Source organism: Macaca nemestrina, chromosome 5 (genome assembly GCF_043159975.1).
Source record: "Macaca nemestrina isolate mMacNem1 chromosome 5, mMacNem.hap1, whole genome shotgun sequence".
Classification (NCBI taxonomy): domain Eukaryota; kingdom Metazoa; phylum Chordata; class Mammalia; order Primates; family Cercopithecidae; genus Macaca; species Macaca nemestrina.
The window spans coordinates 144034190-144060231 of NC_092129.1; the positions used below are offsets into that span (position 1 = coordinate 144034190).

Here is a 26042-nt window from a genome sequence, read left to right on the forward strand (position 1 = left end):
AAATAACAGAGAAAGCACTCTGCCCAGCCTGCGTTTTTTTTAAACGAGTTTGCCTCCTTTATGCGCAAGGCTCCTTGGGAGTTGTAGTCTGAGGCATAGTCCTGTGGTTGGAGGCGCTGACTCACTGGGACCCAATCAGCAGAGAGTCAACTTGCTCTCCGCGCAGCGATTGGCTGGAAGTCAGCGGTCGCCCGCCCACGGCGCCATCGCGCTGTCCCTAGTTAAGGCGGCACAGGGCCGAGGCGGAGCGTGGGTGACTCCTCTGTTCCTTTGGGTCCGGTCGTCTGTGATACTGCAGTGCAGACATGGCAGAACCGCAGCCCCCGTCCGGCGGCCTCACTGACGAGGCCGCCCTCAGTTGCTGCTCCGACGCGGACCCCAGTACCAAGGTGGGCGCAGGACCGAAGGGAACGGCTCCCCGAGCCCCGCTAGGCCGGGACAGGGCCGCATTCTATCCAACCCCATCCCGCCGCCGCTGCAGGTCCGCCGGCCTCGGGCGGGCGGACGGGAGCGCGCTGGGAAGAGGGATAATGGTGTTCGATGGGGCGATGGTGGGGCCCGCGAAGTGTGGAGGGGATCCGTTGCCTCAGCTGGTTTCAAAGACTGCGACCCTGTTTTGAATTGGCTTGTTTATGTTGCGACGGTGGCTGGAAGCCAGGCCAACCCGGGGTCAGGTTTCCCAAATCAGTCGCCAAGGCCCACGAGAACAGTAGTTTCAGAACTCCCAGAAATAGGTTCAAAGATGCCTGTCCTGTGCCAGACCTGCCCAGCCTCGTTTTTCCTTACCACCCTGACTCCAGTCTTAACTCCTGCAAACTAATTTGATCGCTTTGAGTTTAACCGCGCCCAGAATTTCACTTTTGCTTGCATGGCCTTTGCTGTGGGTCACAACCGCCCTTCTTGCCTTCCTCGTCTTGGTGGGGCCCAGGAGAGATTACAGAATCACAGAGTTTGGATCTGAAAGGAATCTTAGAAATTCCTTCTCTTACCCTCTCGTTTTACAGTAATGACCCAGTAAGAGAAATGACCTGTTGCATACGAAGGCTTTCACTTACCGAACATGTCTTTACTGAGTAAGAATCAGTGTAACTCACTCAGGTGGGGTGTCTCGGTTGCAATGTTAACATCAGACAGTTGGTGGGCGCGGTGGCTCATGCCTGTAATCCCAGCGCTTTGGGAGGCCAAGGCGGGCGGATCACGAGGTCAGGAGATCGAGACCATCCTAGCTAACACCGTGAAACCCTGTCTCTGTTAAAAATACAAAAAAATGAGCCGGGTGTTGTGGCAGGCACCTGTAGTCCCAGCTACTCCGGAGGCTGAGGCAGGAGAATGGCGTGAACCCGGGGAGATGGAGTTGCAGTGAGCCGAGATTGTGGCACTGCACTCCAGCCTGGGCGACAGAGAGAGACTCCATCTCAAAAAAAAAAAAAAAAAAAGATCAGACACAGTAACTGCTATTTATTCCAGTGAAGTCATCAGTGTCTGTAAACGCCTTTGTATTTATTCATTTGACTACATCATTTGTAAATTCCTTGAAGATTGAATATGTGCTTCGTGCAAACCTCTAAAAGGGATAGATAAGTGGTCCATGACTCTGGTGCCTGCTTGTTCTTTACCTTCAGGGCAAAGAGTCAGACACCACTCATTGCTAAAACTTTTGACTAGCACCTGGTACTTGGCTTAAGAAGAATGTTAGTCATTGCAAAATTAAGGGGGAAGGTAAAAAAAATTCCCTGTCATACTCATCTCACTTGTATTTCCCTTAATATTAATACCTGGTTTTTTCATGTAATATAAATTGAGTCACTCAGTGTAAAATATTTTCCCAGATAACTAGGGGTTTTATGTAATGGATTATTTCAAATAAAAAGGATTCCAGGGAGATCTTTATAAAATATACCAAGAGTAAATGTCCTTGCAGCTTAGTTTACATTCCATAGTATCTAAATTTCTCTTGATGATTTGGAGTAATTAATTTTGAGGTCAGTAATTTTTGGCCATAGGAATACCACATGGAGACATAAAATGGAATATATAATAATAGCTGGTATATATTGAGTGTGCCAGGCCCTGGCTTGGTTTTTAAGTATATTGTTTAATTTAATCCTAATAACAACCCTATAAAGAAGGCATAACTTGGGCACATAGAGGTGTTGAGTGATTTGCCCAGGGAGGAGCCCACACCTCCAGCCTCCACCCTGTTCTGCTTCTGGGGTGCTGACTCCAGCAGTAATTTTGGAATTTGCTATCGGAGGAACCTGCTCCCAATATTTCAACGTAGGTTCTTTCTGTTTTCCATAAGTGTTGGCTGGCTGAGATATAAAGAGAGGAATTTTACAGCTGGGCCACCAGGGGTGACATCACATTATCAGTAGGACCGTGATGCCCCCTGAGCCTCAAACCAGCAAGTTTTTAAAGGGTTTCAAAAAGGGGAGGGGGTGTAAGAACAGGGAGTAGGTACAAAGATTACATGCTTTGAAGGGCAAAAAGCAGAACTACTGATAAGGGTCTAACAAAGATCACATGCTTCTGAGGGAACAGGACAAAGGGCAAAAGCAGAACTACTGGTAATGGTCTATGTTCAGCAGTGCATCTATTGTCTTGATAAACATCTTAACAGAAAACAGGGTTCAAGAGCAGAGAACCGATCTGACCACAAATTTACCAGGGCAGTTTTTCCGCATCCTAGTAAGCCTGAGGGTACTGCAGGAGACCAGGGCATATCTCAGTCCTTATCTCAACTGCACAAGACAGACATTCCCAGAGCAGCCGTTTATAGACCTCCCCCCAGGAATGCGTTCCTTTCCCAGGGTATTAATATCAATATTCCTTGCTAGGAAAAGAATATAGCGATATCTTCCCTACTTACACGTCCGTTTATAGACTCTCTGCAAGAAGGAAAATATGGCTCTTTTTGCCCAACCCCGAAGGCAGTCAGACCTTATGGTTGTCTTCCCTTGTTCCCTAAAAATTGCTATTATTCTGTTCTTTTTCAAGGTGCACTGATTTCATATTGTTCAAACACACATGTTTTATAATCAATTTGTACAGTTAACACAATTATCACAGTGGTCCTGAGGTGACATACATCCTCAGCTTACGAAGATAACAGGATTAAGAGATTAAAGACGGGCATAAGAAATTATAGAAGTATTATTTGGGAACCGATAAATGTCCATATTAAAATGAAATCTTCACAATTTATGTTCCTCTACCGTGGCTCCAGCTGGTCCCTCCATTCAGGGTCCCTGACTTCCCTCAACAATTTGCCATAAAGGAAAATAAAAAACCTCAATGAAGGCTGGGCATGGTGACTCATGCCTGTAATCTCAGCACTTTGGGAGGCTGAGGTGGGTGGATCACCTGAGGTCAGGAGTTCGAGACCAGCCTGGCCAACATGGCAAAACTCTGTCTCTATTAAAAATACAAAAATTAGCTGGGCGTGGTGGCGGGCACCTCTAATCCCAGCTACTTGGGAGGCTGAGGCAGGAGAATCACTTGAACCCAGGAGGTGGAGGTTGCAGGGAGCTGAGATCATGCACTGCATTCCAGCTTGGATGACAGAGTGTGACTCTGTCAAAAAAACAAAAAAACCTCTATGAATTAAATTCAGTTTGACCACTTGATACATTTACACCATATGTAAAGAAGATGGTAAATACTTTGGGGATACTTGGATAAACAAGACGAGGTTCCCTCCCTTTACCAACTTATATCAACTCTAATACACAATGGACCTGGGGTTAGTGTGCTATTGAAATTATAAATCACCCTGGGATCACAGAGGAGGTAGAGGTTTTTAAAGGTAGCATCAGTGGAATAGGTTATGCACAGGATATTTGGAGCCTGAAGACCTGCATTTGAATCCCCACTTCTGTCATTGGCTGCAGACCTTGCCAGGGCACTTGGGCTGAGTTTGTAGAAAGAGCATAAACATATCTCAGAGAGCTGCTATGAGGATAAAATGACATGTATTATGTTCTCTAAACTATGAAGACTGATACAATTCAAGGTTGTATTTCAGCTGTGGGGATCAGGGCACACATCAAAAAGATGGTGGTGATGGGCCCATGCCTTGATAGATGAGTAGGATTCCAACAGAGTACATGGGAAGGCATTCTAGATGAAGGAAACATCTTAGCAAAAATCTAGTTTTAGGATGGCAGAATTGCAATGCAGGGCAGGTACTGGAGGGTTACTTAAATGTTATTGGTTGCAGGTCAGGTTATCTCAGCAGTGGTGGGAAAGGCTAACATAGTAGGTTGGGGCCAGATTCTGGAGTCAGCTTTGAGTGTCGCATCTAAGGAAGTTAGATTTTATATAGATTAGTGGGGAATGAGTCAGGGTTTTGAAGTATTCTATAAAGTAGATAGGAAGGATCCAAGTCTGGAGGTGATTAGGCCACTTAAAAAGCTCTTCCAGAAGGTGAGATAAATGATGCGGGTCTCGTTTGTAAAGAAGAGAGCAGCAGTGGCACAAACTCAACTTGTTTTTTGATCATTAGCATCTTCATTGTAAAAGAAGTCCAAAGAATGTAATTCTATACCCATTTTGGGCAATCTTTCTGGGCTTTCTTTAAAAGGTCAGATTCTCTTGGAAACAGAGGGAGACTCCATTTAAAAAAAAAAAAAAAAAAAAAGATCAGATTCTCCTTCCAAGTAGTGATCTCCTGAAGATCTTTCCTTTTTTACTGTCTGTATCTGTGTCCACTGATACAGTAGACAATGTCCTCAGTGTTGCTGTTATTTCTACCACCACTACCAATGTCTGTTTTCACATCATTCCACATATATATATGAAATATATATATATGTGGGGCCCCTGTCCAATCGAGGTAGATTGGTAGAATTGAATGCAGTAGAAGGGAGAATAGGGAATGGAAAGGAGGAAGGAAGAAGGGCAATGGCCAGATAAATGGCTATTCTAGGCATAGAGAATTATAATATATACAAAGGCATAATGACATCAGAGAACTGAGGCAGGGGCCTACGGGTAACACAGTGAATGAAGTTATAAGCAGTGGGACTTGAGAGAAGGGTGATCAAAATAATCATTGGGGTACTCAAAGAAAAGATGAGAACTCCCATTATATTCATTTGTTTTTCTCACCCTGTAATGATGTCTATTTAAGTGATAAGGGTATGAAATAGAAAATGTTTGAGATGACCAGTTTAGGGGAGTGGTGATAACCATTGGTGTTAGAGAAGTATACAGCTACATATGTGCTTGCATTTGGGACTGTCTCTGAAACGTGTTCGGGAAGCACTGCAGTATTGATTTTTAAGCCAAAAATGACATGACAGGGTTTTCTTTATGGAAAGATCACTCCAAATTGCATGCACATAAGCCTGCGAAAAGCAAAGAGGTAATAGTCTAGGCAGGAAGTAGTGAGGACTTCTTGCTTTCCTCAAGATACACTGAAGGCAGTTGAAAAGCTCATTTTTAAAAGTCCGGAGAAAACAACTTTGTTCACTTTTGTTTTGTGGAAGATATGACACCTAGTAATAAAGAGTTAACAAACCCTTTCCCCTTTTATGAAAATTTGACTTTTTGTTAACTCCCTAGTTTCCCAGGAAACAATGAAAAATCGTGTTTGTTGCTTATGGTAAAAATAACCCAATTGGTAAATTGCATCTGGAGAGGGAGAATTGTAAATACCTGAAAGGAAGCCGTAGCTTTGGACTTCCCTGATTGTAGTGACTCTTATAACTGTCCCTTGTGGAGATTCTGGAAGTTCTGCCTATGGAGTTGTTACTAGAGATACTGGCTCCTGTGGTACATGGGGCCTTCTGCCCTAGAGTGATTCTCATTCATATCCAGTGTGAATCTTCTCCCTGTACCTGATCTGTGTAGACTCCTGTAAGGACTCCCACTGAAGAGGAACACCTACCTGATACTTCTTTGTTGGCAATCTGTGTTTTTCTAACTGATACCCTTTTGAGTAAACTGGTACCATGTAAGGCCTATGGCTATGGTTGTCTTACAAGTCTGGATGTTTAGTTGAGCCTTAAGAAGACTTTTGGGGCCGGGCCTGGTGGCTCACATCTGTAATCCCAGCACTTTGGGAGGCCAAGGTGGGCAGATCACGAGGTCAGGAGTTCGAGATCAGCCTGACTAACATGGTGAAATCCTGTCTCTACTAAAAATACAAAAGAATTAGCCAGGCGTGGTGGCACGTGCCTGTAATCCCAGCTACTTGGGGGGCTGAGACAGGAGAATAGCTTGAACCTGGGAGGTGGAGGTTGCAGTGAGCCGAGATTGTGCCATTGCACTCCAGCCTGGGCGACAAAGCAAGACTCCGTCTGAAGAAAAAAAAAAGAAGGCTTTCTGTTGGGAGCAGTATAACACTTTTGAAAGTTATTTGACAGACAAAGTAGATAGTCTCTAAAGGGAACTGGTCTCAGTCTTATTAAGGTTGAAACACAACACTTTTTAAACCAGAGAAATTTTTTAATTTCTGAAAACATGGCTAATGCAAGTGTGGAACTTCTCCTTTCTGCAGACTGAGGGTAGCAGAGGTGCTATGGTCTGAACGTGTCCCCTCAAAATTCATATGTTGAAATCTTAATTCCTGAGGCAGGTATTAGGAGGTGGGGCCTTTCAGAAAGTGATTAGGTAGGTATGAGGTCAAAGTCTTCATGATTAGGATTAGCATCCTATAAAAGAGACTGTAAAGAGTGATCAAGCCCTTCTGCCATGTGAGGTCACAGTGCAAAGATACCGTCTATGAGGACAGAGACTAAATCTGCAAGTGCCTTGATCTTGGACTTCCTAGTCTCCAAACCTGTGAGAAATAAATGTTTGTTGTTTATAAGCCACCCAGTTTATGGAATTTTTGTTACAGCAGCCTAAATGGACTAAGATAAGAGGCAATGGAGATTTTAACTTTAAGTAAGATGTAACCTCTTACAAAGCTCTGTAGTAATACTTCTAGAGAAATAAGTATCTTCATCACTAGAAGCAAATTTGAGATTTCGTAGGGAGAAAACACAAAGTCAAACAACGTTTTTATCATTGTTGTGGCTTTTTGACCAGTTTTGATTCATCCTGAAAATAGACATATTGTAACCAAATACACTCATATCCCATTGTGAGAGGCAATTGTATAAAATTCATTTAGAGACTCTGCTTCTGACAAGATGAAGTAGACATACTTTTCCTTATTCCTCCTGCTAAGTACAACTAAAAACTCTGGACATGATATATAAGACAAATATTGGAAGACTCTGAAAGGTGGTGAGAAGAAGGTAGACTGGCTAGGGACCTTGAGACCCTAGAAACAACAAGGTGATGAGTTTCCTAAGTTTTCTTTTTGCCTAATATAGCCCAGACTTGAAGCTGAAGAAGCTAGTAACCTGGAAATGCTGATGGACATAGACCAAAGAAAAGCCTAATGAAAGCCTGCTCTCTAGCCACAGGATCTGGAAATGGGCAGTATTTCCTGGCAAGAAAGAAAACTTTTAGACAATAACTGCTCTACTCCAATTAAACTCCATAGAAAACACTGGGGCCTCAGTCCCACCCATGCCAGCAAAAGCTGAGCCTAGATTTTCCCCCAACCAGATGTAATGAGCTGCCCAGCCTTCCCCTGCCAAGGTGAGTAGGGAGCCAGGACTTTCATCCTGCCAGGCCTTCCCCTCTTGGGGAAAAATCCCCTTTAGGAATGAGGAACCTAAAATTCCACCCCAACCCAGCAGTGGAAATATTTAAGATAATTATAAGTGGAAGAAGGTACAGGGATTTAAAGAGAGGTGAGGTTTCTGTACCTTGTTCAAGCTAATAAAATGATGTCACCAAATGACTGATAAGTTACGTGTGTGTATATACATATACACATGTATGTCTGTATATATGTGTATGTGTATATGTATATATACGCCATATGTGTATACATCTATAGTAGCACCTAGAGCCACCACTTAAAAAGCTATACAAAGAGATACAGGCAAAAACACTATAGGTAAATCAAAATTGAATTTTAAAAATGTTCCAGTGACTCAGAGAAAGGCAAAAAGAAGAAAGAAAACATTAAAAAAGAAAGAACAAACAGAAAACAAACATGAATAAAATGGCCAACTTAAGCCCTAACATTTCAGTACTGACATTAGATATAAATACATTAATTAAGAGCCAGTGATTGATAGAGTGGATTAAAAAATGTGCCTCGGATGTATGCTGTCTACATGACACTCACTTCCAATATGATAGAGATGAGTTAAAAATAAAAGGATAGAAAAGATAAATCATGCAGATATTCATCAAAAGAAAGCAGGAGTGGTTATCTTGATAAGAGATAAAGTAGTCTTTGGAGCAAAGAAAATTACCAGACATAAGAAGTACATTAGAGAGTGATAAAAGAGTTGTGATTGACCAAGATGACATAGTAATTATAAATGTATGTTACTAAACAGCAGAGCTGTGAAACACATGAAGCAAAACTGATGTAACTGAAAGGAGAAATAGAAAAATCTAAAATTATAGTTGGAGACCTCAACACTACTCTTTCTTTTTTTTTTTTGAGACAGGTATCACTCCTGTCACCCAGGCTGGAGTGCAGTGGTGCTGTCTCAGCTCACTACAGTCTCTGCTTCCTGGGTTCAAGGGGTCCTCCTGCCTCAGTCTCCCGAGGAGCTGGGACTACAGGTGTGCGCTACCACACCCAGCTAATTTTTGTATTTTTTGTAGAAATGAGGTCTCACTATATTGTCCAAGCTGGTCTTGAACTCCTGGGCTCAAGCAATCCACCTACCTCGGCTTCCCAAAGTACTGGGATTACAAGCTTGAGCCACCATGCCCAGCCAACACTCCTCTTTCAACAATTGATAGAACTAGACAGAAAATTAACAAGGAAACAGAAGAGCTCAACAATATCATCAACAAATAAGATCTGATTAGTATTTGTAGAATGTTCCACCCAACAACAACAGAGTTCCCCTTTTTTTTTCAACTATCTGTAGAACATATACCAAAGTAGACCATGTCCTGAGTCCTAAAGCCAACTTCAGCAAATTTAAAAGAATCGAATGATATATTCTTCAGCCACAGTGGAACCAAACTAGAAATCAGTAGCAGAAACATAGTAAGAACATCTTCAAGCACTGGGAAACTAAACAGCACACTTCTAAATAAATTTTCCATGGGTCAAAAAGGAAGTCTTGGGAAATTTTTAAATATTTTGAGCTGAGGCCGGGTGCGGTGACTCATGCCTGTAATCCCAGCACTTTGGGAGGCCGAGGCGGGCGATCACGAGGTCAGGAGATCGAGACCATCCTGGCTAACAGTGAAACCCCATCTCTACTAAAAACACAAAAAATTAGCCGGGCGTGGTGGTGGGCGCCTGTAGTCCCAGCTACTCGGGAGGCTGAGACAGGAGAATGGCGTGAACCTGGGAGGTGGAGCTTGCAGTGGGCCGTGATCACGCCACTACACTCCATCCTGGGCGACAGAGCAAGACTCTGTCTCAAAAAAAAAAAAAAAAAAAAAAAAAAAAAAAAAAATATATATATATATATATATATATATATATATATATATTTTGAGCTGAATGAAAATGAAAAAGGGATCGTAGCTAAACAGTGCAAAGGGGGAAATTTATAGCACTGACTGCATACATTACAAAAGAGGAAAAGTCTCAAATTAATAGCTTAAGCTTCCTCCTAAGAAACTAGAAAATGAAGAGCAAAATAAACCCAAAGGAAGCAGAAGGAAGGAAATAGAAAAGCAGAAATTAATGAAATTAAAAACAGAATATCAGTAAAACAGAGCTGGTTCTTTGAAAAGACCAGTAGAATCGACAAACCTGTAGCAAGACTGACAATGAAAACAAAGAAGCACAAACTACCAATATCAGGAATGAAACAGGGGATACACTACAGACCTTTCTGACGTAAGAAAGATAAGGGAATACTAAAAACAACTTAGTATACATAAATTTGACAACTTGAATTGGACAAATTCCTCATCCAATATGAACTCATATGATGAGTCCTATAACTTAAGGCAATTGGATTTATGATTAACAAACTTCCAAAGAAGCTCTGTCCAGACCCAGGTGATTTCACTGGAGAATTCTACCAAATGTAAAAGAAGAATTAACATCAATTATACATAACCCCTTCCAGAAAACTGAAGACAGGAGAACACTTCCCAATTCATTTGATAAAGCTAATATTACCCTGATACCAAAAACAAATGAAGACAGTACAACAAAACTACAGACCAATATCTCTAATGAATATATATGTAAAAACCCTTGACAAAATATTAGTAAACAGAATTCAACAATATATATAGAAAGAATTATACACCTTAAGCAAGTAGGGTTTATATCTAGGATGCAAGGCTGGTTCAGTATACAAAAATCAGTCAGTATAAACCACCATATTAAAAGGGTAAAGAAGAATCACATGATCATTATCAGTTGGTACAGAAAAAACATTTGACAAAATTCAACACTTATTCTTTTTTTTTTTTTAAGTTCAGAAAAAAATAGGAATAGAGGGGCATTTCTTTAACTTGATAAAGAGCTTCTCCTGAAAAGTTAGAGCTAACATTACACTCAGTGGTGATGCTTTCTCCCTAATTTTGATAATAAGACAAGGATGTCTGCTGTTACCACTCTTATTTGACAAAGTTCTGAAAGTTCTAGACAGTGGAGTAAAGCAAGAAAAGGAAATAGACATATAGGTTGGAAAGGAAGAAGTCAAACTGTCCTTATTTGAAGATAACATGATTGTCTATATAGGGAATAATAAGTAATTTACAGAAAACTCTCAGAATTCATAAGTGAGTTCAGCAAGGTTGCAGGGTACAAAATAAACATACAGAAATCAATTGCATTTCTATATACTAGCAAAGAACACACAGGCACCAAAAATTTTAAAATACAGTACCATTTACAATTGCCCAATAAAATGAAATACTTATATAAATCTAGTAAACATTTACAGGACGCATATGCCGAAAACAGCAATGGTGATGCAAAAAGTCATAGATCTAAATAAATGGAGAGATTTATTGTGTTCATGATTGGAAGACTCAGCATAGTAAAGATGTCAATTCTCCCTAAATCAATATACGTGTTTAACACACTCCTTATCAAACTTTAAAGACAGAGACAGAGTTATTCTAGATTGAAAGGCAAAACAAAAAAACTAGAATAACAAACAATTATGGAAAAGAATGAAGTGGGAGGAATTTGTCTACCTGATTTTAAAACTTACATAGCTACAGTAGTCACTACTCTGTGGTATTGGCAGAGCGATAGAACATTGAAACACAATAGAGAACCCCAAAATATACTCACACTAGTATGCCCAACAGCTTTTTGACAAAGATGAAAAGCAGTTCACTGGAGGAAGGATAGGCTCAACAAATGGTGCTGAAGCAATTGGACATCCTTAGGTTAAAAATGAAGCTGTACCCGATTCTCATCCCTTATGCCAAAAAAAAAAATCCATTTACTGGTGCTTAAAGGGGCCTTAATCCTTTGGTTCACATCCTTGCCTCACTTTTTTTTTTTTTTTTTGAGACGGAGTCTCGCTCTGTCGCCCAGGCTGGAGTGCAGTGGCGCCATCTCGGCTCATGCAAGCTCCGCCTCCCGGGTTCCCGCCATTCTCCTGCCTCAGCCTCCCGAGTAGCTGGGACTACAGGCGCCCGCCACTACGCCCGGCTAGTTTTTTTATATTTTTAGTAGAGACGGGAGTTTCACCGTGTTAGCCAGCATGGTCTCGATCTCCTGACCCCGTGATCCGCCCGCCTCGGCCTCCCAAAGTGCTGCGATTACAGGCGTGAGCCACCGCTCCCGGCCCCTTGCCTCACTTTTATAGTTTTGTAAGGATTGTATTGTAGGCAGGTAGGAAATGCACTAGAAATATCCTTAATTGTACCTTTGAAGTTTTCTTGGCCGGGCACAGTGGCTCACACCTGTAATCCCAGCACTTTGGGAGGCCGAGGCGGGTGGACCACAAGGTCAGGAGTTCGAGACCAGCCTGGCCAATATGGTGAAACCCCATCTCTACTAAAAATACAAAAATTAGCCAGGCGTGGTGGCAGGCGCCTGTAGTTCCAGCTACTCAGAAGGCTGAGGTAGGAAAATAGCTTGAACCCGGGAGGCGGAGCTTGCAGTGAGCCAAGATTGCCCCACTGCCCTCCAGCCTGGGTGACAGAAGGAGACTCCGTCTCAAAAAAAAAGTTTTCTTACAGTAGTTTTGTTAATTAAATTTGGAGAGTGACACTTCCCCTCCCCTTGAAAAAACCTTATTATTTCTATTGTTCACCTTTTGATAAGGCAAGGCACAGGAGCAAATCTTTGTCACCCAGTAGCCATCCCAGTAAAACCAAAGATAGTTTAGGCATAAAAGACATCTTATTTTTATTGTTCTAAATTTAGAGCATGATAAGGGAAAGACACAGTTAAGTTAAGGACTGTCAGGTGAGACAAGACATGAGCATAGCATAAATCTTTTTAAAACAGGAGATACATGTATTTTAAATGATATTTTAGAACCATACCAATACACAGCAATAATTTTTAGGAACTTAACTTTTTACAACAGAAACTTTTTCTCAAGATCATGCAAGTGTTTACAAGAGGCACAGGGAGTTAACAGACTATTTTGGTGATATAAATAAAACTCTGTTATCTGAGCATAGAATAACTTGATCATTTTTTAAAAAATAAGCCCTACTTGTTTTTATATCCATTTAACAATTTGTAGCAAAGGATTTATAAGCCTCTGTATGGTAAATAAATTCACTAACATTGAATATATCTTACTTTTTTTGCCACGTATACACTTTTTAAAGTGAATGTTAATATTCTTTATGTGTATGTATTTAGGCAGATATAGTACATAGTTCTCTTAATAATAAAGTTAAAGGCCGTAACATTAATTTTAAGATATAATTAATCTCAATAGCATATTAAGTGATATTTGTTTTCATATGCATGTGTATATATGTATTACGTTTTTAAAACTTAATATACCATTGTATATATTCCCATGCCATTAGACTTAATATACCATCTGTATACATCTCCATGCCATTTAATGTATCTCTACGCAGCATTTTAAATGTTTCCCATAATATTCTATTATACGTGTGTTATACTATCTAGCTATTCCTTTGTTGTTAGAGGAAGTTAGTGGTTTAAAAGCAAGGACTTTGGAATCAGATTGCTTGGGCTGGAATTTTTTCTCTGCCACTTACTTTCTCAGCAGTAAAATGGGGATGGTAATAATGTGTATCTCATGGGCTTGTTGTGAAGATTACATGAATTAGTTTCTGTGAATCTCTCAGAACAGCATCTGGCACATAGTTATTGTGTAAGTGCTGTGATGGATGCCTTTGTACATAAATCTTTGTCAGAGTATTTCCTTAGAATTTTAGAAAGAGAACATCTTGGTCAAAGAATATGAATTCTTAGACTGAGGCAGGTGGATCATGAGGTCAGGAGTTCAAGAACCAGACTGGTCCTGATCATGAGGTCAGGAGTTCAAGAACCAGACTGGTCAACTAAAAATACAAAAAATTAGCCAGGCGTGGTGGTGCGTGCCTGTAGTCCCAGCTGCTTGGGAGGCTGAGGCAGGAGAATCGCTTGAACCCGGGAGGCAGAGGTTGCAGTGAGCCAAGATCGCACCATTGCACTCCAGCGTGGGCAACAGGAGTGAAACTCCATCTAAAAATAATAATAATAATATTTATAACACCCGCAACCTACATTGACTGTACATAAGACTTTGTCCTGCAGGTGGCTTCCTCAAGCAAACATTGTAACCAATAGAGAAGCAGCTACCACTCATATTAGCTGGGAAAGAAGGATGTTTGTTATTTTGGTAGTGTTCACAGTGCCTTGTATTAATATATGCTTAGACCAGAATATGAAGTGGATATGGTCTTGCTGCCTTAAATTTTTTTTTTTTATTTTGGTATCACATCATGGCAGCCACAGAGTGACTTTAAATATGTTCAACAGGAGAAAACCAAGGCCCAGGTGTGAGTACCAGGCTAGCACTTGGATGTGCAGAGCTACTTTTCTCTTTCTCAGCTGCTTGATAAAACCGAGACCTTTAGGACTGTAGCATCTGACTGAGAAAAGCTATCCAAATGTTCTAGAAACATGTAACCTGCCTGGTATGTGATTATAAGCTGCAAATAAAGAATTTAATTATTATATTTGTTAGGATCAGTTTTAATAAGATAAAGTAGTTTTTAGGCTAGTTTTGTTTTAAATGAGAATTTTAATGCTTAAAAGACTATATTTCATTTACTTGAAATTTAGCAAAAGAGAAAAATATAATTTCCTAATGATGCTGAATGAACTATATTTGTATTTTATATGATGTGGGTTATATAGGAGAAAAATAACATGTGGCTCCAAAAGAAGTGGTCAGAATTTTCAGGCCTGTTTTGTCAAGCCATGGGTATAACAGAAAAAAAAAAAAAATCTGTTAGGAAGCACCAGTGAGGTTCACAGACTCATGTTCTGGAAGGTACATACCAATGGTAAACGGAGACCAAAAATTAGAGGCCTCAGACAGTTAATTACTTAGTGTCAGCTTCTTATCTATAACATGGGATATGAATATCTATCGATAGTGATACCATGTAGAGTTATTATACATAGTTAAGTCCTAAGTCAAATTATTAATGCTATTAATAATCTTAACTCCATGAATTTACATACCTTCTACCCTTTCCTCAGTTAAGCCTTCTGTTTCCTGGTAAATAAGTTGAACAGTTTCCCAAAGGTGTTAGCAACAGTAACCCTTTTAGTTATTTAGGAGTCTAGGATCTTGTGAGCAACTCTTTGCTAATTTGCATGGTCACCAGTAAATGGTTCTAGAAGGGCATTTATGCCTTCATTCAACAAATATTATAGTGATCAAACTCTATGTGTAAAATCAGTGTCTTGATTTGGGTAGCCCCAAAGCAGACTAGAGAGAAAGTTGTGGTTTTAAGTCGTTTGAGAAGGAGTCCCAGAGAGCTCTGTGGAGTTAGGGAGAGAGGGTGATCATAGGTGTATACAAGTGGATTACCAATGTGGGCAACTGAGGTTTAATCCTGTTGGGGATTCTTTGAGGGATTTTGTGGTACCTGCCTCCGAATTGTCCCACCAAGGGACAAGGATGCCAGGTTTTTTATCCACCATTGGTTGAAGGTCATTTCTGCGGTGTAAACTTTCTGACACTTTGGACTTGTACCACACAGGGGCCTGCAACCAGAAAACACCACTGGGCAGAGAGCCCTCGCAAGTTGTAGGTGGTAAGTTAACAATTGTGTTATAATGGTGGACTGTTTTTGTATGTTGTTACAGAGAGCACAATTAATATTAGTAATAAAAGGTAAAAGTGAAAGATGTTTAATATAAATATTTTTCCATAGGATTTTCTATTGCAGCAGACCATGCTACGAGTGAAGGATCCTAAGAAGTCACTGGATTTTTATACTAGAGTTCTTGGAATGACGTAAGTCAAGTACTTAGTGGCACCTTAATGTTTAAATATATAGCTTTGCAAATCTAGAGAGTGTTTTCAGACCCATCTTAAAGTTTGTTTCAGAAGTAACAGAAGTTCTTTTGGCCAGGAGTCTGTGATTAGGCCTGGCTGGACCGGGCTTCTCTCTTAAGTTCTTTTTCTTCTCTATCCCAGCCAGCCTGAAAGGGCAAAACAAGACAAAAATAGTTGCATTTTCTCCAGCCTCCCTTCTCTGAGAGCTCCCAGCTAAATCCTTAATGTAGTCAGACCGCTTTTGATGTTCTGGCCACTTTTAGCCTCTTGTTTACTTCAGAAAAGTTATAGATAATAAGGACTTACAACTTAGAAAACCAATGGGTTTACTTAAAAGTGACCATCTGTTCCATTTTTCTAGGCTGTGTTTTCTTTTGCTCAACAGGTCATATCCACTGATCTTGCAATCCTAAAGCATATTTATTTGTTTATTTTTCTTTTTTTCTCCAGCTTTACTGAGGTATATTGAGAAATAATTTTGTCACAATGTTGATTTGTTTCCCTAAGTTATGTGAGCATTTTGTTTTTGATCATATAGGTATATGAATAATAAAATAATCTTTAAATTTAGTGCCTAGAAAACCTCCATTCACATTGAGAGAAAAATTTAAGTAATGTATGTCTATATTTAGAAAATTTGACCAGTTCAGAAAAATACAAAATGAAAAGTGATGGCTTCCCTCCCCAAGTTCTTCTCCCCAGAGATAACTGCTGTTCAGTTTATTATTTTTTTCTAGAAAAAGGTATTATGAATATATTTATAACATATTTAAAGGACAAAATGAAATCAGATTTATTGAACACTTTGCCAGGCACTTCAAATGTTATTTTGTTTAGTCTTCACATCAGTCTTAGGAGGTAACTTTTATCCCCATTTCACAGATGGAAAAAACAAAGCTTAACAAGATGGAGTTACTAGCTCCAAATCCCATGGTTGACATATGGCAGGGCTGGAACCTGTATCCATTGTCTGATGGGCTCTAATGTTGACTTTGTGTGTGGAGCCCTCCTATTGGAGGGTATAACTTGGGTACAAGTTGACAGTAAGCTGGAAGATTTGCACAGCTGAGAAAAGCAAGTTGCAACAGTTTCATTTCCTTCAGTCCCGTCTGATTGGTCCATAAGGGTTGTGTAGTCTGCTTTAGTAGGTGCAGAGATTGTTTTTCATGATTGGAGTATTTGAGGTGTTTGATACTTTATTATAAACATGTTAGAGTAAATCTTATTTGTGATAAGTCAATGCAAGGATCTAAGTGGGCCAAGGCATATTATATAGCAGTGATAATGAAATAAAAGATTGGAAGCAGAACTCTAGAAACTTACCATTTGCTATATGCTTCAGCCATTTGCTCTTATTGATTATGAACAAGGTCATCTTTGAGCATTTAATCCTGAATAATCTAAAGAAAATCATATATGCATTCTCATGCCACCTTACTCCTTGCCAAATAATCCTACACTATTTAAAGTCACTTAAAGTTCAGGACTTCAGTTATCTTTCTTAAAACCTCAGGATTCATACTTCATTCACTCTTTCTCTCCTATCAGTCTCTTCTACTGTCTCCTTCCCCTCAGAGAAGCGTAAGTCTTCTCTGTTCTAGAATATTCCTTGCCCTCTGCTCCCTTGCCCACCTCCCCATTGTCACTGTCATGCTTGCTACTGTTTTACCTGCTCACCTGTCATTCTTTTTCCCCAGTACAGTATAATCCAGCTGATGCTTTCCCATGCTGCTGACATTGCTCTCATGGGACCTTTCCATATCTCATGAGCTTTTCTTAGTCTTAATATGGTTTGATCTTTCTGTAGTATCTGATACTGTTAGCCACCTTACTGTTGACATTCACGTCTTCTGTGATATTAGTCTGTCCTTCCTCCTTTCTTACCTTAACTTCCTTTCGTAGATGTTTTGGCATAGTAAGAACGCAGTAAATGTGTTTATTTAACTGAATGATATATTTATATATGTGTTTGTATGTGTGTATATATATGAAATAACAAGATTCTTTATATTTTTCACTACAAATAAACAGAATTATCTTTTGGAGATAGCCGTTTCTATTTATTAACAAGTACCATAATTTCAGCTAAATGTTATATTTAAATAATTGATGAATTATAGAAGTTTTTATTTTTGTATTTCAAATAGTTACAGACGCATTTTTAATATTTTTCACTGACTTTTCCTCCTGCTTCTTCCATTAAAATAGGCTTACTACATATAGCTCTTCTTTTTAGTAAAACTTGAATATTAAGTTATGTTGATTATAGTATGAGTTAGCCTTTCCTGTTGTTAATGATCCAGGCTTGTTGTTTTTTCATTGCAGGTTAATCCAAAAATGTGATTTTCCTGCTATGAAGTTTTCACTCTATTTCTTGGCTTATGAGGATAAAAATGACATCCCTAAAGATAAAGAGGAAAAAATAGCCTGGGCGCTCTCCAGAAAAGCTACACTGGAGCTGACACAGTGAGTATGAGTTTCTATATTTGTATATATTTTAGATTTTTTAAGGTAGTTTTTAAAAATCTTTTTTGTTTTGTTTACTTACCAGTATAATTCAAACCAGGTCTGCCTAATCACTTCACATTTGTAATAATATATTGAAGTGTTTTTCATGCGTCTTTTGATCTTCATATTGTTCTTGGGCAAATGAGATTTTTTTTTTAGAGACAGGCTCTCTGAAGCCTCTAACTTCTAGGCAGTCCTCCTGCCTCAGCCTCCTGAGCACCTTGGACTACACATGGGTGCCACCACACCCACCTAATTATTTTTGTTTGGTTTTAGTAGAGGCATAGAGACAAGGTCTCACTATGTTGCCCAGGCTGGCCTCAAACTCCTGGCCTCAAGTGACCTGCCCACCTCGGCCTCCCGGACTGCTGGGATTATAGGCATGAGTCACCACGCCTGGCCCATTTGTCTTTTAGATAGAGAATATAAGACCCTGAAATTGTAAGATATTTGCCTAATTGTCACTAACTAATGTTTAGGTACTATAATTCGTCTTTCAGCATCCAAAAATTTATTCTTTTATTATTTTGCTACATTTTTGATCTAGAAATGTGATATCATATGTTCCTTTAAAAACTCTTCAAACCATTTTGTAATAATTAACATTCAAATTTGATATTTTTATAACATGAACACTTAAAAATGTAGGCAATTTCTTTACGTTGTTTATCTGCACACTTTAACAACTACCAAAAGAGATTGGTTTCAGAGTGTGTGATTTCTTGTGTGTCCCTTGATTCAAAATAAAGTTTTGGAATCAGGCAGACTTAGATATGAGTCTGTGACTCTAAACAAGTAAGTGGCAGTTTCATCAATAAAATGGAGATGTTCACATCTAGCCCATGGAGCTGTTTTAAGGCTTTAAATGAAATATAAAGTACTGAGCACAATAAATGAGCATTGTTATTATTCTCATTATTGTTCTTGTCCAGTACCTGTATTTACTGTCTCCTTAGCCTAGTTAAAATCATATGTTGCCCATTTGTCCTTTCTATAGTTGAACACTTAATATTTTTGTAGCAGGGGTTAGGCCAATTATGTAAAGTAGCATAGAAACATGGTAAGATTTCAAAGACGTTACTTTCTTTTCAGAATATCTATTCCCTAGGACATTGTAGCTATGTTTTCCTTCCTTTTGTAGCAACTGGGGCACTGAAGATGATGAGACCCAGAGTTACCACAATGGCAATTCAGACCCTCGAGGGTTTGGTGAGTTTGCCTGTGTGTATGTGATATATATAGATTTGTGTGATTTTGTATTACGTGTATAACTATGATTTTAATAAACTTAAAACATTAATGTCCTAATTAACTATGATCAATTTATTAGAGATATGATTATTTTTATTTTCCACAAATAATCTTATTTAGGAGTTGTTTAATTTCAGAGTCTCGATCTAAACATTACATTTACTGTCTCACCATGATTTACTTTTAAGTCTCAGAATTAATTTCCAGTAGACTTTTTTTTTAAAAAAAAAAAAGCTATAGTTAATACTAATCCCAGTTTCTGCGAGCACATACACTTCTGCCTTGCTCTCCAGTCTCTCAATCAAGACGACAGTATTGCAGGCTTCAGCTGGCTGCTGTAGTCAATGCCAACCACAAACCTATTAAGTATTAGTAAACGATTACTGTTTTTTGGTGTAGATTATTCTTAACTGATTAGACTGTATATGAGCTGATATTGGTTAATTTTAAATAACTTATAATTCAGGGCAACTAATTAACTACTTATACCCAGCCCATTAGACCTATATTTGTTCTTTAACATATTATAGATTTTGAACCTACCTAAGTTTGTCCTAAGTGCCTTATGTTTTGAAATAAACAAGTTCTGGGAGCTACTTGTGGTACTTGGACACCCTGTTGTAATTATTTCTTCCTTCTCTCTGCTTTTTTCGGGGGGTACCACGTAAGGTCACATTGGAATTGCTGTTCCTGATGTACACAGTGCTTGTAAAAGGTTCGAAGAACTGGGAGTCAAATTTGTGAAGAAACCTGATGATGGTGAGTCTACTATTTACTGTGTTCAGGCCTGTCTTTAGTTAATAGTTACTAAGCACCAAGAGACGCCACTGTTGTAGTAAAACCCTTTTGGCTACAAGTAACAGAAGTCTCCATTTCAACCAGATTTTTAAAAAAGAGAAATGACTGGAAGAATATCCGGGTATCTCAGGGAACTGAAAGACAGCAACTAGGGTGGCTTTCCAAGGGACTAGACACAGGACCTGGAGAGCCATCAAAACCCTAGGCTCCCTCTCCCGCTCCCCGACCCCACCCCTTTCTGTCATTGGCCACCAGCTTTCACTATCAGTGTGTATCTTTCCACCCAAAAATAAGTTCCTTAAAGTCAATTTTATCTGATGTTCATATAACGACACCAGCTCTCTTTAGTTCATAATCACATGGTGTTTCTTTTTCACCTTTTACAACCTTTGTATGTCCTTATGTTTTAGGTAGGTTTTTTGAAATAGCATATGTATGGATTTTGCTGGGTTTACATGTATTGTTATTATTTTACTTTGATCTCTTTCTGAAATATTTCAAATTAAAATTGAAATATTGAATATTTCAGAGTCTCAATCTAAACATTTGAAATATTTCACTGTTTAATTTCACCTTTTTAAAAAAAATTTAAATATTTAATAGCCAGTGCTGGGTGAGATGGCTCCCGCCTGTAATCCCAGCACTTTGGGAGGCCAAGGCGGGTGGATCACGAGTTCAGGAGATCCAGACCATCCGGGCTAATATGGTGAAACCCTGTCTTTACTAAAAATAGAAAAAATTAGCCAAGCGTGGTGGCATGCCTGTAATCCCAGCTACTCAGGAAGCTGAGGCAGGAGAATTGCTTGAACCTGGGAGGTGGAGGTTACAGTGAGCCGAGATCGCGCCATGGCACTCCAGCCTGGGTGACAGAGCAACACTCCGTATCAAAAATATATATATATATAATACCCAAATCTTGTCTCCAATAGGAAAGGAATTTGCTTCACTCCATCCTCATTGTGTCACTATTACCTAGAGTGGGATAGTATTGATTTTATTTTTTAAAGATAATAATACATATATCAAGGTGTTTGATCACTTTTTCATTTATCTCTTGTAGTGTCTCCTTTGAGACAGGATCTCACTCTCATCCAGGCTGGGGTGCTGCAGTGGCACTGTCATAGCTCACTGCAGCCTTGAAACTCCTGGGCTCAAACAATTCTCTGCCTCAGCCTCCTCCTAAGTAGCTAGGGCCACAGGCCCATGCCACCACACCCAGCTAATTGATTTTTTTTTTTTTTTTGTAGAGATGAGTTCCTGCTATGTTGCCCAGGCTTGTCTCAAACTCCTGAGCTCAAGCGATTCTCCCACCTTGGCCTCCCAAAGCACTGGGATTATAGGCGTGAGCCACTACGCCCAGCCTTTTTAGCATCTTTTGGATTTTTCTGTTCTTTTATTTAAATACCTCAACCAAAATGGTCTTTAAAGGGGTTTTTGTTTTTGTTTTTTTTTGAGATGGAGTTTTGCTCTTGTTGCCCAGGATGGAGGTTGCTCACTGCAACCTCCGCCTCCTGGGTGCAAGTGATTCTCTTGCCTCAGCCTCCTAAATAGCTGGGATTACAGGCATGCGCCACCGCGCCTGGCTAATTTACTATTTTTAGTAGAGATGAGGTTTCTCCATGTTGGTCAGGCCGGTCTCAAAATCCCAACCTCAGGTGATCCGCCTGCCTCAGCCTCCCAAAGTGCTGGGATTACAGGTGTGAGCCACTGCACCCAGCCCTTTAAAGGATTTTTAAGGCAAAACTTTTGAGATTCTGTGTAACTGAGAATGATGCCTTTATGTCTGAAGGACAGTTTTATCGAAAAGCCTAGGTTTAATTTCCTTCTGTCTTGAAAATACTCTTCCATTTTCTTTTTGCGTATGATGTTGCTGTTGAAAAATCTGTCAATCTATGTTCCTTTGTATATTCTTCTGTCTTATTCTAGAAGCTTTTTATATTATTTCTTTGTCCTCGCCTGCATTCTGGGAGATTTCCTCAAACTAGAATACCAAGTAGCTAATTTTCTCCCAAATGTGTCTGTTCTGATATTTAATTCATCTATTTTTTTCTTAAACACCTGTTATAATTTTGATCTCTAATTTTTGCTTAGTTTCCTTAATATGTTCTTATTACTTTTTTTTTGAGATGGAGTCTTGCTCTGTTACCCTGGCTGAAGTGCAGTGGTGTGATCATAGTTCACTGTGACCTCAAACTCCCGGGATTAAGCAATAATCCACCTTAGCCTCCTGAGTAGCTGGGACTACAGGCAAATGCCACCATGTATGGCTAATTTTTTGTTTTTTGTAGAGACAGGGTCTCACTGTGTATCTCAGGCTGGTCTCAAACGCCTGGCCTCAAATGATCTTTCTGCCTCAGCCTCCCAAAGTATTGGGATTACAGATGTGAACCACCACACCCGGCCGGTCATTACTTTTACATGTCTAAATAGTCCCTGGGACTGGGCATGGTGACTCATGCCTGTAATTGCAGCACTTTGGGAGGCTGAGGCAGGAGGATTGGGAAGATCACTTGAGGCCAGCAGTTCAAGGCTGCAGTGAGCTATGATTGTGCCATTGTATACCAGCCTGGGTGACATAGTAAGACCTTGTTTCTACGAAAAGGTTTTTTTAAATTATCTGGGCATGGTGGCACATGCCTGTAGTCTGTATGCCTAGCTACTTTGGAGGCTGAGGTGGGAGGATTGCTTGAGCCCAGGAGTTGGAGGCTGCAGTGAGCTATGATCACACCATTGTGCTTCATTTCAGTATGAGTGACAGAGCAAGACCCTGTCTCCAGAAAAAAAAACGAAAATAGCTCTTGGTCCGTTATTCTAATATTTCTTCTGTTTGAATCTATAATCCATTGCTTTGGGGTTTTTTTATGGTTATGTTTCTCAAATTATTATTTTGTCCTCTCAACTTTTTTCCCCTGCCACTGTTCACTATTATAATACATCAAGCAGTGTGAATAGGAGGATGGCCAGATCCCTGTCCTTAACAACCCACATGATCTCAGGACAATGGGCTGGATAAGCCTAGACCAGAGATTCCTAAGCACCTAGAAATGAGACTTAAACATTTCACCTTCCACAAAACAACTCTTCAGGTCAGATCTTCCCACTTCATCCCTCAGGGAAGCAGTGTTAGTAGGAGACACTTCCAATAGTATTCCCTAGCCCTGGGCATGGAGAGAGGGCTGGGGAGATCATTTGGCCCTACACGTTTTTCTCAGTCTCTCACAAGCACAAGGCTCCTGCACTGCCCTTGTTTACTGCTAAGGACATCTGAACAAGCGAGAGGGCAGGTGCTGATGCACACGGCAGTGAGGGAGGAGCAAAAACAAAACTCTGTTCTCCCACAGCCATTATGTACTGCCTTCTGGTCCAGGCCAGAACTACCACCTCCCACACAGCCCAAGTTAAAACAGTCACCCCACCCCATCCTCACCCATTCTCCCCAGCCGTCACCAGCAGGATTTCTTTCTTTCTTTCCTTCTTTCTTTTCTTTTCCTTTTCTTTTCCTTTTCTTTTCTTTTTTCCCTCCCTCCCTCCCTTCCTTCCTTCTTTCTCTCTTTCTCTTTCTCTCTCTCTCTCTTTCTCTCTTTCTTTCTTTTTCCTGCATTTTCCATCTGTGTTCCTCTAGGATTTATACTGGGATACTGGGGAAAGGAGCCAGAGATAAGAGTCAAACCAGTTCAACATATTGGTCCCCAAATAAATTTCTGAGGTCACATTTTTCCATTTAAGCAAACAGCTCTGACATACTAGACTGTCAATCTCAGTTACGAATTCCTGGGAGAAAGACTCTCGCAGAGCTTGGGTTGCCGAGGATAGTGTTTAAAAGGGTTTGTATGACCCAAGTATCTGGGTCTTTTGGTTGTGGGGGTAAGCCATGCTACCGGCTCCCTTCAGCACCTCCCTATTTTCTTTTTCTTCTTTAAAATAAGACAATTTCTGTAACTACTGAACTGGTAGCATGGTATCATGAAGGTGAGGCAAATGCCTGATACCTAAAAGATGCAGCCAGTCCCACAGTTTATTTCAGGAGGGCTGGTATTTGCAGTGTGTGCAAGATAACATTTTAATCATTATGAAAAGTATGACTTTGGGTGACACTGACAATAAGAATTTTTAAAAATTAAAACTGTAAACAAAATAATGTACTTCATTAAAATGCAAAGTAAATTTTAAATTAATAAAAGTTTTTAAGGCCAGGTACAGTGGTTTGTGCTTGTAATCCTACCACTTTGGTAGGCAAGGCAGGAGGATTGCTTGAGGCCAGGAGTTTGATACCAGCCTGGGCAGTACATTGAGATCCCGCCTCTACAAAATCAAAAAATTAGCCAGGCATGGTGGTGTGTGCCTGTGGCCCCAGCTACTTGGCAGGCTGAGCCCAGGAGATCAAGCCTGCCTTGGGCCGTGATCGTCCCATGCACTCTAGCCTGACATTCAGAGCAAGACTCTGTCTCAAAGAAAGAAAAACATTTATATGGTGTTTTCTTTTTCAGTCTTTTCAATAATGAAAAATTTCATTTCACAGGTAAAATGAAAGGCCTGGCATTTATTCAAGATCCTGATGGCTACTGGATTGAAATTTTGAATCCTAACAAAATGGCAACTTTAATGTAGTGCTGTGAGAATTCTCCTTTGAGATTTCAGAAAAGAGGAAACAATGTGATTCAAGATATTTACATACCAGAAGCGTCTAGGACTGATGGATCACTGTCCTGATTCAAATTATTCTTCAGTCCATTTCCCCTTCCTATTTCAGATGTTCTTTTTCGCCTAACTGTTCAGTCATTCTGGTTTTCAAGTAATGCTTTATCTTATGTCCTTGAATATAGTTGTATAACTTTACTTTTTAGGTAATATTAGAACAGTTCCCTTCAGAGGCTGCATTTGCCGCCTTCTGCCTCCTAAATATTACTTCTCTTCAAATCTGCCTTTGAATCATTTAAAAAAAAATTAACATGTTTTTGTTGTGGCTATCTTCTGGGGTTTCAATTCCTCAGAAACAACTTTTTTCACAATGGAAAGTAAAGAACACTGAAACAGTGTTCTTTCAGTAAAGTACAAAGTGTTTATTTTACAAAAGAGAAGGTACTCTTGAGAGCAATTCAAAATCATGCTGATGAGGAGACTGATAGAAAAAGTAATTTCTTCTTATTATAAAGTACATTTAAAGTTCAAGGACTAACCTTATTTATTTGGGAAGGGGAGGAGGAAGGAAATGATACGGTACCCAGACACCGGGCTAGGCTGCAACTTTATCTCATTTAATATTCCCAGCTATCGTGTGAGAAAAAAGCAGGCTAGGCATGCGAAATCACTTTCATGGATTATTAATGGATTTAAGATGGCATAAATCAGCTCAACTCAAGATTTCATAATTTTTAGTATTTAGATTGTGCCTCAAAGTTGTAGTACCTCACAATACCTCCTCCACTGGTTTCTTGTTGTAAAAACCTTCAGTGAGTTTGACCACTGTGCTCTTGGCTCTTGGTCCTGAGTACCGTGGTGAGGGAGTAAACACTAGAAGTCTTTAGTACAGAACTGCTCTAGGGACACCCGGTGATTCCTACACAAGTGATGTTTATATTTCTCATAAGGAGTCTTCCTTACCCCAAGGTCTTCATGATGCCAGTAGCCATATATGATAAATTATGTTCAGTGATAACTTAGTTATCAGAAATCAGCTCAGTGGTCTTCCCCGCCATGATTGACATTTGATGGGTTTTTAAAAATCAAAGTGATTTTGAAAATCTCTAATGGCTCAGAAAATAAAAACTTCCAGTTTGTGCATGACTATATTTAGATTTTTCTCTAGACTCTAGTGGAAGACCTTTGGAAAGGCCATGCCAACTGTGCTTGTACTGCTAGAAGCACTTTACGTTTCCTTTTTGGGTGAAATGGATTTATGTGAGTGCTTTAAACAAAGAGCAATACTTACAGACTGAAATAAAATGAAACTTCAAATAAGACTATGTTTAATTT

The 26042-nt window shown here is 39.8% G+C and overlaps 1 protein-coding gene across 1 annotated transcript; it reads left to right on the top strand.

The window, feature by feature from the left end:
- Positions 1-215: 215 nt before the first annotated feature.
- LOC105474552 (glyoxalase I) lies at positions 216-26029 on the top strand. The gene is made up of 6 exons (XM_011729337.3): positions 216-389; positions 15388-15470; positions 17838-17978; positions 19162-19229; positions 19941-20030; positions 24589-26029. The coding sequence occupies exons 1-6, from the start codon at positions 306-308 to the stop codon at positions 24675-24677; spliced, it is 555 nt and encodes a 184-aa protein (XP_011727639.1). The 5' UTR covers positions 216-305; the 3' UTR covers positions 24678-26029.
- Positions 26030-26042: the final 13 nt, after the last annotated feature.

Coding starts and splice junctions, on each gene's coding strand:
- LOC105474552 (XM_011729337.3), top strand. CDS start 306: ATGGCAGAACCGCAGCCCCCGTCCGGCGGCCTCACTGACGAGGCCGCC. Junction 17,979..19,161: donor GCTACACTGGAGCTGACACA/GTGAGTATGAGT, acceptor TTCCTTTTGTAG/CAACTGGGGCACTGAAGATG. Junction 19,230..19,940: donor TTCAGACCCTCGAGGGTTTG/GTGAGTTTGCCT, acceptor GTACCACGTAAG/GTCACATTGGAATTGCTGTT.